We start from the raw sequence: 17,221 nt of genomic DNA, 5'->3' as shown, positions 1-17,221 counted from the left end.
GGAAAGAGAAAAAGCATGAAGAAGCTTTTAGTTTTAATATTTGTCTTTATAAAACACTTTACAAATTTTGCCTTTGTATTTTTCTCTGTGTAACCTAATCTATTGCTGTTAGAAAAGTTGGAATGATATTAAGTACTTTTCAAGAAGAGACTCTTGAGAATATAATTCTGGTCTCTTTTCTCACTAATTCTTATCTTTCATTTAACCCAAACTGTTTTCAATCTCTTACTCTCATGTTTTCCTACATTAATTTTTAATCAGTCATTATAGTTTGTCATTTTCGTTTTAGGTTTTGTAATTTATTTGGTCACTCATTCCTTTATTTAATACATTTCTCAAGTATTGATTATCAGGTGCTTCACTAGGCATTGGAGATAAGATAATGGATAAGACATGGTCCATTCTTGGTGCCTCAACCCTTTTCCTTGTTACGATATAATGTTTTTACTGTTTCTCTTGGAAACAAATATCACTTTATTAGTTTTTTAACAACAGATTTATTATCAGTTTTATTGTGTTACTGCCACATTTGATAATTTGTTTTTTCAAAATGGTTTGGTAAAGAAAAAAAAAGAAGACTTATTTTAAACTGAACAAGCTAGACAGAAATCAAAAAGTAAGATTAAATGGACACTTCTATGAGAAGAAAAAAATATATATTATCAATTCCTATGAATACGTGCTCAGAAGAGTATACTTTTACTTCCTGCTCTATTTTTATAAGTGATTTGAAAAGGGAATAATAGCTTCTCTGTCTAGTGCAGAAGATAACTGCAGAATGGCTATTAACCTCAGTGGGCCCATATGCTGCCAGGCAGTCATACAGTGTGCCACAGGTTCGTTTACTTTCCTGGTCTCTTAGATGACTATTTTTAAATCTCTCGTCAAATAGTCCTCACATCTTCCCATCCCTTCTGTCAGGTGATAACTTTGTTTCCTATTTTACTGATGAAATAGAAATAGAAAAAGTTTCAGTGTGCTCCTGATACATATTAACTCACAGCTGCATCTTTGCCAATTTAGGTTTTCTATCACTATTGATAAATTGTCTTTGTTACTTACAGAAGCCAGCTTCTTCATTTGTATACTACATTATGGCCTCTTCTCAAAAATATTGCTTCTAACAGTTCTCTTTTCCTTCTTTCTCTCTCTCTCTCTCTCTCTCTCTCTCTGTCTCTCTCTGTCTCTCTTTCTCTTTCTCTCTCTCTCTCCGCCCCCCTCCCTCTCATGCTCTCTCTCCCTTCTCTTCTTTCATTTCTTCCTTTCTTCCTTCCTTAATTCTTTATTTCCTTTAGGGTGCCGGGGAGAATTTCCACTAGATTTTCCATAAGCCAACAAGAATGCAGTTAATTCTTCTGCATTTAAAATACTTTCTTTTGAACTCATTCCTCCCTCACTACAATCCCATGTCTGTCCTTTTACTGCAGAATTCCTTGAAGGAATTGTCTAATCTTGGTATCCCAGTTACCCTCTTTTCATTCTTTCTTGAAGCCACTTGAAAGCTAATCAGACTCTCACCGTGATTAATCATTCCACCATGATTAAGTCTACGGGTCAGATCTCAGTCCTCATCCTCCTAGATAGAGCATTATCACTTAGCATTTTTGATCCTTTCCTCTTTTTTGGAACACTTTCTTCACTTGGCTTTCAGAAAATACATTATCTGATTTTCCTCCTGCATTTTCATTGTCTCTTATTGGATCTCTCACCTCTCTCCAGCCTCTAAACTTTGGAGTGCCCCAGGCTTCAGTTCTTAGTTGTCTTCTTTTTTTCCAGTTGTACTTACTCTTGGGAGGAACTCATTTAGTCTCATGACTAGAATACTGTCCAGCATACTGATGGCTCTCAGATTTCTATCTTTAACCCCTATCTCTACCCTGAACTTGGTTCTCATATATGTCTACTTGAAGCCTCTGCCAGGAGAGTTAATAAGCATATCAATCTGAAGTCTGAGATAAACTTCTGATACTCCCTCAAAATCAATCCCTTTGGTATTGTTGCTCGTTTCAGAAATGGCAACTTTGTGCTCTAACTTCTTTAGACAATAAACCTGAAGGCATTTTTTTACTCCTGTCATCAGACCCCACATCTAATCTGTCATCATATACTCTTGACTCTACTTATCCGAAATAAACCACTTTCACTCATCCACTACCACCCTCTTCTTTCACCAGGATTATTGCAGTAACCTGCCAACTGTTCAGTGTGTTCGCAATACAGCAGCTAGAGTAGTGCTGTTGAAATGTGGGTTGGATCATATTATTCCTCTAAATGAAACCCTCCAGTGGCTTCCCTATAGCTTTACAAAGTTCAACACATTTGTAACTTTCTTTTTGTCACATTTTCTCTTTTAGTTTAGTATAATTTCAAGCCTTTTTAATTATTTAGATATTTTTCCAATGTATTGAACAGCAACTTCCATTATCTTTCTCTTTGTCCCTAAAACATCAAATGTTTGTATAAAACAATTTTTCTCAATTCAATAGCAGTACCTAATAACTCCTCCTGATAGTAATAGTCTTGAGTTTAATATTTTTCTCGTTAAGCAGAAGGTCGAGATACCAGTGGGTTGCCCAGAAGGCACCTCAGGAAGTGATTTTATGTAGATGCATTCTGAATCAAATATTAATAAAATGTGTCAATTGGATATTGCTGATGTGTCACTGATCCTATACTCATAGTAGGATGGCAGAAAATGAAAGAGGTAATCAGAAGCATGTCTGGCTATTCATTGTACCTAAGAGGGTACAGTGATGATGTCACAGTGAACTCAATGAGAGAAACGGAACCAAATGGATTTCTAACAGGTATAAAGCTAATTTGAAAGTAATATTTTCGATTAAATACAGGTCAGTAAATTAAAATGCTATATTTAAGCTAGTAATATTTTAAGACACAAATTACTATTTTAAAGGCAAGAGTTCATGTGTTTCTCATTTTGCTTTTTTGATTCAGAATTAATGACTCCCTGATTCTGATAGGTGTTATTTTAGTTGTCATTTGCAGTGCAGAATTTTGGGATATCATTTCATTGTTGTGGAAAAAAATCATTTCAATTGTATGCACATGGTGACATCTTTCTCATTTGCCTCCTGGCTTCTAGATTCATCTTCCTTGCTACAGTTAGCATCTCCTCATCTGTTAAATTGCCTCTTGTTAGCTCATCGGCATCAGTGTTAGTTGTTAGATGATTTATTTTCATCCATAAATAAGAATCTTGAGACATATCTGCTTCAGTTATTTTTCTTTGTGTACATTTATAGGGTCACCATATTAAAATGTAAAATCCCTTTAAAATCTACTGATTAATATTATCTACATATATGTATATTTATACATATATGTGTATATATGTAAAAGTATATATGTGTGTATTTGTGCCTATATATGTCACATATCTCAGCATATATAAACCATATATATATATATAATCATGTATAAATCATCTTAGACACATGAAAAAATTCTCTTCCATGTGGTAGAAATAACTTCTACTCAGAATATCATCTCTCTCTGCTACCTGAGATTTTGGATAAATAAGAAGAAATGTGTTAATGCAGTAACTTATTGTTACCTGTGCAGAAGATAGGAGGCAAGGGGAATGTAAAAAAGGGAGTTATACAGTGATTAAAAGCAATATTGGTGGCATGTCAGTAGATGTTAAAGTGAACTACCAGAAATTGACTCATAATTCCTTTCCTATATAAAGCAGGAAGATTATGAGGTAGCAATCTGTTTTGATCTAAGCTAAAATTAGATCTCCCAAGAGTTATTGTTACATCCCTAATTGACCAGTCTGTTCCACTCATTCAATTTTGGTATGATCAGGCTGGGGATTTCCTTCTCTAAGGAAAAAAGAACAGCTTGATTGAGATAAAATTAACATACCATATACTTCACCCATTTAAAATGTACGATTCACTGGGTTTTAGTATATTCATAGATATGTACAACCATCACCACAGGCAATTTTAGAACATTTTCATCATCTCAAAAAGAATCCAGTTCTCTCTTTCCTCTCTTCTCTCATCCAGCACTAAGCAACCTTTAATCTACTTCCTGTCTGGAGAGATTTCTCTAGGACTTTCATAGGAATGGAATAATGTAGGATGCAGTATTTTTTGACTGGTTCATTTCCTTTGGCATGATGTTTTTAAGGTTCATTCATGTTGTAGCATGTAAAAGTACTTTTTCCTTCCTAAAGTCAAATAATATTCCACTGTGTGACTATAACAGAGTTTGTTTATATATTTGTCTGCTGATGGACATTTGGGTTGTTATAAATAGTGCTGCTATAAATGTTCCTGTACAAGTTTCTGCGTGAACATGTTTTCTTTTATCTAGTGTGTATGCCTGGGAGTGGAAAATTTGAGTTATATGGTAATTCTATGTTTACTAGTTTGAGGAACTGCTTCACTGTTTTCTAAAACAGCTGCACCACCATTTTACATTCTCACCACAGGGTATGAAAGGTCTGACTTCTCCACATCATCATCATTTTTAGTGATCTGAATTTTGATCCTAGCCATCCTGGCGGATGTGAAGTACTGTCTCATTATGGTTTTTGATTTGCATTTTTCTGATGACTAATAATGCTGAGCATCTCTTCATGTTCTTATTGACCATTTGTTCATCTTCCTTAGAGAAATGGCTGTTCAGATTCTTTGGCCATTTTAAAATTGAATTATTCATCTTTTTATTATTGAGTTATAAGTGTTCTTTATATATTCTAGATATGTCTTTTGTCAGGTATACGATTTGGAAACTTTTTTCACATCTTAAAATACATTAAGTTTATGTCTCTGGGCCTTTGCTCTAGATGTTCCCTATTCCAGGAGTACTAATTTCTACTCTTCACATAGTAGTTTCTTCTAAACCTTTTGAACTTAGTGTGAATTTTTACATTAGAAATGTTATTTCCACATTATCTAAAATATACTTCTTCTCTTGCTTATTACTCTCTGGCTCCCTGTTTATTTCTCGAACAGCACTTATTTTACTATAAGCTTATATATTTATTTATTTACTGTTTGATGCCCTAAAATGTAACCTCCACGAGACAAAGATGCTGTCTGCCTTATATAGTAGGTAATAATAAATATTTATTGGGTGAACAAATGAATTGCTTCTCCATTTTTTTTTTCCCACCATTAAACTCTATTTTCCAAATCTTTGTCAGTGGACGTTGGGAATTCCTTCTAGGCTAATCTGAAGTTTAGAAATTTTACTCATATCTGGGGAAACCTCTGATCTGACTCATTCTTTAGAGCTTCAATAGCTTTGCAGTTAGAAAGCTCCTTGAGCTTGATTTGTGGATATACTTATTTTATCATTTACAAAGTGGTTCTTCACATTTTCATAGCACATAAAAGGTATGCATTACTAACATTATATCTCATTTTTTCAAAATTGAAAAAAAAACAAAAAATTCACAGACTTTGTTCTGTGAATACTTTTAAATTTAATCTTTTTATAGCTTTAAGTATCTTTACTTCACTGCTTCTGTACTGCATTTCTTTTTATCTGATAGCAAATTGATTTTCTGCCTGGCAAAACATTCTCTTTCAAATACTACATAAAAGAATAAGTTCTATGGTAATCATTCCCTTTAATGAAATGCACTAAATAATATTAAAATCTTTATAGGTTGTTTAGATATTTTTAATTGGATATTTTTAAATGATATTATTCCTATATGAGAAAACATAATTTTCAAGTTCGTAATATGTGAGATATAAATATCTTTCTTTTTTTTTTTGCCTCATTGTGAGTAGTTTTTCTGTCTACAAATTAAATGAGGAAAGGAAGAAGGATATCATACAAAATTGAAGCAAATCCAGTTCGAACTTGCTTTTCACAGATTGTAAATTTTCAGCTCTGAATGAATTCAGTACAAAATATGTATTTAATCATTAGGTTCTGTGTGTTGATCAGATACCTGCGAGGACCATATTATGTTCTTAGGTAAAGACTATGAATCTAAGCAACTATAGTAAATCTATATTATTTGCATAAATTTGATGCTTTATGGAAACACAAGTGAAAATACAAACCGTTGGCAGTGGGAAAAGCTTTTTGATAGGAATTGTATGTAAGCTTATTTTAAACATTTTATAGTTACCAACTATTGTTTACAAAAAGTTAATTTTTGCAATATATTTTCATCAATAAGGAAACAAATATTAATAGATAAAGTTTTTAAATTAGAAATGGAGCTGAAAGACAAGAGTACCATATTTTCTGTCTCTGGAGTTACGCAATGTTCAGTGAATGAGCAACATAGTTATGAGTTTTGTAGTTACATTCTTATGATGCCAACATATTTTATCACAGTTCTCAAGTCATGCTGATATGACTTTAAATTATGTGCATTAAAAGATATTGAAATTTAGACTTTTCAATTACAAATACTTTTATTTTGTCACTGGAACAATATCCTTATTCTATCAAGACAGATTGATTGATTTTATTGAATAAATTTTCATGTCCTTACTGGGTTTAATTCTTTATTCATGGTTGCTGCTGCTTGTTGACACTGATAATTTCTGTCTTTTCAGACATTAAATCCATGCCCATGACCTGATGAATTATCTTCATGTCTTTTTAATTTACAAATGGGATGACAATCCATTATATAATTCTAATATTATAGATTCAAAATTAGAATACACATAATATGTAGGAATAAACTTTTTAAGAGAAGAGGAGAATTAAATGCCATGTAATGGCAATTGCATTTTAATAAAAGACTGAAAATTGCCCAATTAACAAATGACTAGATTGGATTACCTTAATTACTAGTTTGATAAATCATGTAAGATTTAGGATTACCACCCTTTCTCCAATCTACTAAAAATAGAATCTCTCAGGAAAAACCATGAAAGTGCTTTGAAAAATAGTATGGTGTTATATAAAATGTAATGAAATGTAATGATAGCTGTTGTTCTGATTTTAAAAGCTGGTTCTATTATGTGTTACACATATAGTTAGTCTATAAATATGTTTGGTGATGAATTCTTCCTTTTATCCAAGTCTTCTCTAGGCCTTTATATCGAGTCGAACATTTTCTCGTTCTTTTTTCTTTCCTTATTATTCCTAACCTTGGAATTAAGATTGATTTTCTGCAGGTAAAAGTAAATGACTTATTTGACATCGTCCTATTAACAGAGGAAGCTGAGAGTATGAAATTATGGTTTCTTTCCAATGTAGTAAATCTTGAGCTGCAGCTGTCGAGATACTTAGTTTAAAAATCAAAATAAGTATCTTCTTTTGAATAGTAAAACTTCTTATTTCCATGTACTTATTACTTTGATATTTGAAACAAAAATATCTGACAATCAGGGGAAATGAATCACCTGCTAGTTTAGGTGCAGGTGTTAAGGGAAAACTAACCTCATTTTTTGAAGACTCTTCATTGATTTCTTGAACTATGCTAAATGCTTAATTATTGCATATTAAAGAAAAGTAAAAGTAACATAATTCCAAAACGAGGAATGATCTATATAAAATAAATAATTTCATGTTTTTAGACCACATAGTTCAAACAAAATAAAGATGTGTAAGAATGCAGATAGTCCCAAATTTAGAGAGGTACAGAGAACTAATATAATGAATTTAAGCATCTTTCCGATTGTTTCTTGGATATATAGAATATCAACCACTCCAAAGTCTAACGTTTTTTATAATAAGAGTAAGCCGAAATGACTATGTTAACTTATATGGGAGAAGAGAAGAAGATAAGCAGAAACACAAATGGAAAGCAAATATTCTACAAATAAGCTTCTGGATAATACAAGGGTGACTATCTAAGCTTCACTTCTATTGGAATCTGCTACTAGTTAGTTTATGAAATCTCCCATATATTTTCTTTTACAGCATCTGTTTTGATATTCTTTATACGTGGGCTTTGACAATTACTGACTGACATCCTACGAAAGTACTGAAAGTTTTCTGTGTAAATAGCAGATATTCTTTGAATTTATATTGAGCTTACATTTTTCCTCCCTTTGAAATTTCCTCTCCCCCAATTTATAATAATCTTATAATTGATGTAATTTTTTTATATAATAATCTTTTTGAGAAACCAATTATACAATATCCTCAAGTATGAAAAGATTATAGTGCTTACCATAACAAAGTATTTCAGAGTTTAGATATGAAACATTCCCAGCTGTGATTGGTGAATTTTGTAAACACAAAGGTTGATGTTTCCTTTTTTAATTTTTTTTTTAATTCTTTCAGTGGTAGTAAGGAAATGAATTTAAAATAGATTTTTTATTTTATCTTCCAATTTTTCATAGTTCCCTATAAACCATAATGGTATGAAGGAACAGAGAGGAAGGGCATACCCTTCTCAATCTTACTCCCTAGACTGACCAAACCTTTCTTGAGAAAACAAAATTGTAGTTTTCCATGATGACGTCATAGCTAGATATATAATTGATATACTGAAACCTAATTGATTATACTATACTGTCTCTAAAAATAATATTCTGTGGTTAAATGTATGTGAAAATGGTTATAAAAAATAAAGTGTGAGTTAAGAAAGGGATTATTCAGTCAATATATAGACTATCAATCTTGGTTATTCCTGGTGAAATATATATATATTGTTTATTTGTCCCTAAGAAGTGAATATTCATTTTATTACAGGAGACTGGATTGTACCCAGAAAGTATCCAGAATCTGATACAAAGACTTATTAATGAGGATCTGAAAAATTTATACTTTAAAACACTTTATTATAATGTAGATTAGAGTTCATAGAAGTGAATCATTTTATACATGCACATATTCTGTTTTGTTTTTTGTGTGATTATAAACATAGAAATTTTGGTACACATCAAATTCTATGTATCCTTCATATTCTACTCACATAGTCATTAAAGTTATCATATTCCTATGCTGCCATTTCTATGATTCCATTTTCCATGTACAAGGGCCTTTGCTGAAGAAACACCATTGGCCCTTCTCTGGACATTCACACTTATTCTACACAAAATTAGGTAAGAATAATGTTTGGTAGGTGAATTTGGGAGAAGAAATGGAAAATCTTGGAATAGCCTATTTGTAGGCTGTACTTCCAAGTTAGCCTATCTTTAGGTCATATTCATACTTTTTCTAATAATGAGAAGTCAAGAAAGGCCTTAGGTTGTTGGTCATTGTCTGCAATTGAGTAGGTTTGTTTAGATCAGGAGAAACATTTATAAATCCATATGGCAGCAGATCCAAGTAACGGTGTCTGATTTAGTTTCAGTACTCATACTGATATTTTGAACTCCATTTATCTACTCCTGTCTCCTTTTCAGTTGACCCCAAGATTTGTAGGAGGACATGAAGGAATTTTTGTTCCCCTCAAACACAATGATATTGCAGATATACATGTTTTTTAATTAACATTACATCAAATTACTACATATTTTTAACTGTGAGGAATGCAAAGTGAAAAGCTCATACTCACACTCATGGTTGAGGGAAACTGTAACCAAAAATATACAAAGAAAACAAAGTTGTCTCTCTAGGAGTCTTGTAGTCATGGTCTCCTGCTCAACAGTTCTCTGTTGCCTCAAATCCAGTTTCCAGGTATCTAAACTGGGCCCTTCAGCCCTTCCACCGATTGGTAGATACAGATGTATACCACACCTGCTGCATTACTGGTGTTTACAATCATAGTGCCTCATGCTCTTTTCCTTAAAATGAGGTGATGAAAAAACAAAACAGAATAGCAAATGTGAAAGGAGAGAAGAGAACAAGACGAAAGTGTAGACCAGGAAGAGGGGATAACATAGAATTTTAAAATAGGTAATTTATGGAAGAGCTATATGGACATCCTCTGTTTGAAGGAGGTAGTAGTGGTTATAAAAGACAGAGTTACACATGGGTAGAAAAGATGACATAAAGAAGGAAATAAAGGTGAAAAATAAGCAACCGCATTTGTTTTTGCAATCTTGTGCCAGTGTTGATTCTTACTAGGCTCTAGAAAGTTGGTTCTGGGCAATAAGGAATGCAGATGTTCTAAATGGAAACTACACAAATTCCATTTTAAGTCTTCTACCTAATTCATATCAAGATACATTCAACATTAAAACTTTGCTATTAAAAATTTTCATAATTTTCAACAAAATTTTCAGCGTTGATATTCTTGAGTTTAGATGAATAGATTTGAGAGTTTTTATCAAGAAGAATCATTTTTTCCTTTGATTTAATCAGCTTAGTTTATCTATAGCTATTTCTTCTGATTGAAGCTATTTATGAAATGTTAGATCATTCTGATTTTGATATGCAAAGAGAATATATAACATTAGTACTAAATATCCGCATTCTTTCACATTCTTACACATTCTTTCAAGGAAATAATTCTTTCTGGTTTATGTATATATTTGTGTGAGTATGCATATGTTTGGTATATTTATTTGTATACTTATGTGTTTGTGCAAAAGAGCTTTAATATGAGAAGTCTTTTTTTGGTGACCTAAATGTCATATAGGGAAATAATTACATAAATTGTGATTTATAATTTAATCATATAATTTTATATATTATAACCTTGAGGATACATAGCTGCTTTTTAGGGCTAAATAAAACCAATTTAGATTATAGGAAAGGTATGTGTATCTTGATGACACTTTTGTAATCTATATATGTATGTATACACATATATACACATATATACACGCACTTTTTTTTTTATATACTTCATGGCATGTAAGTTTCATGGGCAAATGACCTTCACTGTTTTGATTACTGTGGCCAAATAAGAGGACCTTTATACCTACTTATTGAATGTAATTTTACAAGGATTGGATAGAAAACTAAAATCAAAATAGTTCTGTATGGTAGAAAGGTTAATTTTTAAAATGTGTAAGAATAAGGACTTGTTTTCTTTATTATAATTATTTTAGGAAAAAAGTAGAGTTGGTTGAAACCCTTTATGGTATCAAGTTGAAAATTGCTATTTTTCTGGTGAGATTCATTAGCCCAAAGTATAGCTTAAGTGGGTGTATTTTATAGTATTAATGTTCCCAAACCACATCTTTGGGCAGAAGCAATCAGGCCTTTGACCCTATATTTTTAAAGGGTGATTTTTCCCTTTTTCTTCCCAAAATCTCCTTCCAGGAAAGTGATAGAAGTGTGAATTCATATTACTACCTATGCCCTCTATGCTCTTCTCTTCTAGAAAATAAGAGAACATCTTTGCTTTTCTCACTCTTGAATTTTTACATATGTATGAGATAACATATGTATGTCTATATGTATACGTGTATATCTGTTTTTAATGATATGCAAATCCTCATTTAATATATTATTTATAGATGTTTCCTAATACAAAATCTCATGGGAATAAAGTAAAATGGAAGGTTGAAAAGTCTCATGGGAATACAATTGAAATTAAAATGGAAAAATAAAATTAGATGATAGCTGCCATGTATTCATGAAATTGCTTAGAAAGAAAAGTTATGTTAGTCATACTCTTTCACCGCCAATCATTATTTTCAGTATAATGTTCTAAGAAAAGGAAAAAAATGATTGATTAGAGATTTTCTACATATATGCTTTCTTTTTGCTTTTAAAACAATTAATAAAATTATATCTGAATGTACATGAAGAACAAGTAAAATGTTCACATAGTCTAGCAAAATCTTAAAGCCCAGGCTGTTTACAAAATTAAATACTTAGTAATGAGTCATGGTGTATAAAAAAAATAATAGTAAAGAATCATGGTTGTAAATCAATCCATTTTAAGAGCTTTTAATAAATGTGATAAATAGCAAATAATGGTATAATATGTAATTGAAGAAAGCTGTCTGTTTTTCTTTGAAAGCCATGTACTGTATTTTTTTCAGAATTTATAACTTTACATGCTTAACATTAATACTTATTTTTTAGTGTATCTAGTATGTCTTATGATAATACATGCTATCATTTTTATTAGATGATGATCTTGAAAAACTTTTATTACACTTCAAGATGTCTGATAAACAAACCGAGTGGATAGAAAACTGCCGCAGACAATTTTGCAAAATGATGAAGACCAAGCCTGATACAATCAGTGGAGGTGGTGAGTGCATTGTTCAATTTTTGTGGGTTTTTTGTATGAAAATTATATTAATAGAGGCTTTGTTTCCTCAGGATTACTACCAGCATGTCTAGAATACATAATACTAATTCCAGAAGTCCATTGACTCTTGAGAAATTTGTGATTCTGGAGAACAAAAATTAAAATCTGCGAAACTACCAAGCCTTTTTTTTTTTTTTTTTAATAACTTAGAGGTCTTGGTAAGCAAAACCGAAACACTGATTTTCCCAGGTAACAATTTGCCTTGGTTTCGCCACCTTTCATCTGAATATACCATACTGCTATATTTATGGAAAATTTATTGATTTTTTTATTGACAGATAACTTGAAATTCTGTCATATCCAGTCAAATAAATTTAGTGACTCCTAAGAATATTTTGTTTTGAGGGAATGGCTGTATTTTGTAAATTAGGAAACAAGTTGTTTTATATTCAGATATTTAAATGTACATTCATTTCCTAAGATCATCACTTTTTAATTAACATTATTTTGAGTACAGGAGGTCTAAGACAAAAGTTCTAATGTCAATATAAGCTAGATTTCTTGAAAGCTATAATTTGACAGTAAACGTCTTATTTTATCAGCCATGCTTTTTGGTTTTCTTACTTGTATCATTATTTATGTAATTAAAAGTGGGAAATAATAAGATTTATATGTTATAAGTTGTTGTAGTTATATTTTAGAGAATAACATATCTATAGATAAGAAATCAAACATTATTTTCAAATTTTAGTGTAAAATGAGCAGTTAACTTCTACCCTAAAATATTTATGAAATATCTATCATGCATATATATTTATCATTGGTTACATAATAGAAAGTATTTAAAATAGACTGTCAGTGAATTTTGCACATACCAAAAGATATAGAACAGGTTGAGAAAGAAGCAGTTTGGTAGAATGTTTAGTTTAAACACAATAAGTATATATGTAGTTTCTGAATTTCCTCTCAACAGGGATAGCCATGAGACAGAAAATAAATAAATAAATAATCACCTGTTCTACAATTATCTGTTACTGTAAAACAGGACAAAGAAGTAGAACTTTACTATTAAAACTGTGTTCCATTTGGAATTTTGGGGTACTTCCCACACATGTTGACCTCAGTTATTCATTATCCTAGTACAGCATCCACTGTTAGACTGCCAGCTACTTTCCATCCTAGATCTAGACCTCTGCCCAGCATGGTCTAGTTGCTTACATCAAACTGTGTTACTCTTACAGCAATTTTATAAGCTCTTCTATATTTTATGGATAAGGAAACTAAGGCCTGGACATTTTAGATAATTAGCCCAGTTCACAGGGGCCGAGTCAAGAAATGAACCCAGTCAACTCGACACCAAAACTCATGCTCTGTATTACTTTGCTATACTACCTCTTTGCACCTCCTCTTTAGTGCCTAATGTTTTACTCATGAGAGGCAAGTAACATTTATTAAATAAACACAGCATTATACGTACTGGTTTATGTAAATTATGATAAAATTTTTAATATCGCTCATATCTTATAACACTTATTTCCTGTCTGTAAACTAAGGTGAACTAATTTTGTGGGTAAGCTCAATACATAAATATTAAACAAAGTTGTGTTTTTGTGAGGCAGGCATGCTTATTTATGTATTTAGTGTATGTACATACATATGTACAATATGGCTCTGTAATGTGGTTCAACTCAGGCTATAAGTATAAGCAATCTACAGCCACCAAGAACCTAAGATTTTTGAATTATCATCACTTATTCTGCAGTTTCTCCTTAAAATCTCTGTATATGGCTTTGCAATGAATAGTAAACACCATGTACATTCATTAATAGTTTTCATATAATAATGAGTGAAGGAATTAGTTATAATGTTTCTATAAATTATATAGTCTGAATCCAAAAGGAGGTAGACAAAAGGAAACTTAATTAATAAGAACTTATAAGGAACCTACTTGTTGACTCATTTTGCTCCCCTTGTGGGCAGCTGCCGTCCTTTGTGCTAATGATAAAGAGGAGATAACTATCCATCAGTATTCTCAAAATGATTTAAATCCAGGCCATCTAAGCAGTTTCCAGCAGAAAAAATTTCCAGCTTTCTGAAACTTGGGCTTCCAGTATTTCCAGAATTTTTCTTCTAGGCTTTCGGTTTATAAGAAGAACAGGTGAGACAACATGATGTACAATTACATAATATTCCTGTACTCACTTGTAATGAGTCCCTGGAGGAAGCAAGACTCTAAGAGTCTTTCTTTAAGCGAGACTCTGATTGACCTCTAGTTTCTCTTGAATCTACTAACCTGACCTCTTGATGTCTATCTAGTAATGAATCACTGGGAGAAGCAATAGATTATATGACCCAGAGCTCACAGGCTCAAGTTAATAGAACATTGTTCAAATTCTTTCTTCTTATGACCTTATTTTGATCTGCATGTGTCTCCCCTTCAACAAAACCATACCCCAGATCTTTTTTCTAAGATAGAAATAGCTAGGACATGTTTGCTGAACCACTAATTAATTTCTCTCATTTTCATGTGTTTACTTCATTCAGCACTGGGAGAGAACATAGACACTCTACTCCATTAGGCTGAATTTCAGATGTGTTCATGGGCTACCTTTTTTAATTCATTAAAATGCAGATAGTTCTACAGTTCTGCGTTTTTGTTTTTGTTTTTGTTTTTTCCCTGCTATCAGAAAGATCTCTGTAGGTCTGACTGACTTTTAGTTTCTCCTGAATCTATTAACCTGGGCTCTTGATGTCTGTCTATTCTAAACAGTAGATTCCATAATTAATTGCATGTTTAATATTTCCTAACTTTTTTATATCTGTCTTTCTATACTCATCTCTCTGTAAAAAGAAACCATTATATTTATTACTTTGTCTTCTAACCAGTATTTCTCAGTCTTTTATTTGAGACCTGATAAATGTATAATTTAAAATATATTCTAAGTATACCCTTCCTATTTTTGTTAACTAATATTGATAATATAGTTTATAACCAGAATTCTGATGTAGGATTCATATAATTTGAGTTGGTCACCAGATAGCATGTACATGTCTGATAGACAATATTGGAAACTAGGGTATACTTTTTAACTTTAATACATTTTGAGTAATAATATCCTTCAGATACTCAAATTATCACAATTTGGACCCTAAGAAGAGTATTTTTCTTTAAGCTGGCCTCTATGACCTTTTAAACTTTTTAAAAATATATATTTACCTGTGAAAGAATCCTGTAATGTCATTACAATGAAATTATCCAGACTAATTTTGCTCTTAAACACAGAGTCTAAGAGATTCTGGTTTCTTTCAGTGGAGAATACTATTAGGGGAAAAATTTGAGTTCTAACAATGCACATTACGTTGCTCCTTAGAATTAAGACAACAGGATGACGTGAACCAAGAGCACTCTTAAAAAAAAAGTGTATTTTGTTATTTCTAATTTACTTTTGGCTATATTTATGTTTCCTTTTATTTTGCTCTGAGTGTTTAATCCAGTTTTCTCTTTTGACCTGCCATTTGTTTAAATTTCAATGCTATTCCCAAATTTTAGATTTTATCTGAATGTGAAATACCATGGAGAATATCAAATAAGGTATAGTTTTCCTCTTGCATTCTCTTTTTCTTATTGCTATAACTAGCATGTACCCAGTCATTGAAAGGAACAATTTAGTTCTCTTTGACTTCTCCCTTTTATCTTCTGATTCCCATCCTCCAGGTTACCCGTGCTTACAGAGATTATTCCTAAATATGTCTTATATCTGTTCTTTCTCAGCCATATCTTCCACTACTACTTTAAGTATTAACTACTCAGCGACTGGACTATTATTGTCTAATACTTGATCATTTTAGGAAAATCAGAAATTATAAGTAAAGCAAAATGAAGAAACTGAAATTAATGTATAATTTTATCCTTTAGAAATTATCACGGTTTTTATTTTTAGCCCAAAAGAGTTAAGACCTACTATACTATTTTCTTTTATCTTTTCACTCACTGCAATATTGTGTAGATTTTTCCTCATCAATAAATGTACTTCTACAATGTAATTTTAAAGTCTATTTATTTGATCCTGTATATTCGATTCTTTATAATGTTTCTCTTATCTCAATTGACTCCCTGGAACCCTAGCCAGTGATGATAATCACATTTCATATTAAATATATAGTAAGGAAACCAAAACCTTTAGTAATATAAATTATCTGATAATATCAAAGCGCTAATAAATCACTTAAAAAACAGGAGTCATATAGCCAAAGTGTAGATTGTTTGTTATAAGCACACACAAAGACATTAAGTCTCATGAAAGAAAATATAAGAGGGGCTATGATGATGAAAACAAAAGCCTGAGTTCTGAAAGAAGGATCCCTAGAGGCTGGTGGTAAACAGGCAGAAGCAAATTCCTTTGTTCTCCCATTCACTTTACTCTTGTGATTGCTATCATATACCATTATTGGTCTATCCTCAGCAACATTCTCCGAGTGACACCTGCCCATCATGTGAATCTGTTACTAAAAGTACTTTTTTCATAGCTCTTCTTCTTGGCATAGCAGCCAGGGGAAAAAGGAATTCAACACAATTCCTGATAATTCTGCCACCTTCTAAATTCTTCTTCTTTGCTTCAGCAATTCCAGTATACCCAGATAATACTCTTACGGTTGCTGCATTTCAATGGACACTAAATTGGCCCATCTTCTGTCTATTTGTGGCTATAAAGCAAATGTACTTGACATAATCAGATAATTCTCCAAAACTCAATACCAGTTACATGGTAAATAATATAAGATTGTTTCAAAGAGGTTAAGAATTAAAAAAAGGAGAATTTTGTGAGTGGCAGTCTATTTTATGTGATGAAACTTACGTTCAGCTTTTAACGAGCCTAAATAATTATCATGAAAAAAGTACATGGTGATTTCTACTCTTGAAAGATGGAATAGATGTTCTTTCTCTTATCCCTCCTACTATGCAAAGCTAATATGGACATCACATATTAAAACAAAAACATAGGATGTCTCTGGAAGATGGAGAGAAGAAGGGGCAGATTGGCTAGGAACCTTAGGACCCAAGGAACAACTGGGTTTTCTTTTTGTCTCATATAGCCTAGACCGAGTGATTAAGAATGCCAACAGATGAAGAAGAAATAGTGGGGCGGGGAGATAAAAGCTTGC

At 31.9% G+C, this 17,221-nt stretch overlaps 1 protein-coding gene across 5 annotated transcripts in view; it reads left to right on the top strand.

The window, feature by feature from the left end:
* The window catches only part of TBC1D32 (TBC1 domain family member 32), a 166,590-nt gene that overhangs the window by 111,143 nt on the left and 38,226 nt on the right, over positions 1 to 17,221 (top strand). For 4 of the 5 annotated variants that reach the window (XM_015600132.2, XM_006926130.3, XM_025042418.1 and 1 more), the window contains one exon: positions 11,933 to 12,058. In XM_015600132.2, coding sequence (XP_015455618.1) covers positions 11,933 to 12,058 — 126 coding nt within the window. The remainder of the gene's footprint in view (positions 1 to 11,932; positions 12,059 to 17,221) is intronic. The other variant, XM_025042417.1, reaches the window with a different exon arrangement.

The sequence above is a fragment of the Pteropus alecto genome, unplaced genomic scaffold (assembly GCF_000325575.1).
Source record: "Pteropus alecto unplaced genomic scaffold, ASM32557v1 scaffold79, whole genome shotgun sequence".
Classification (NCBI taxonomy): Eukaryota; Metazoa; Chordata; class Mammalia; order Chiroptera; family Pteropodidae; genus Pteropus; species Pteropus alecto.
The sequence above is the reverse complement of the archived record's forward strand: the minus strand, read 5'-3'. Positions and strand labels throughout refer to the sequence as shown.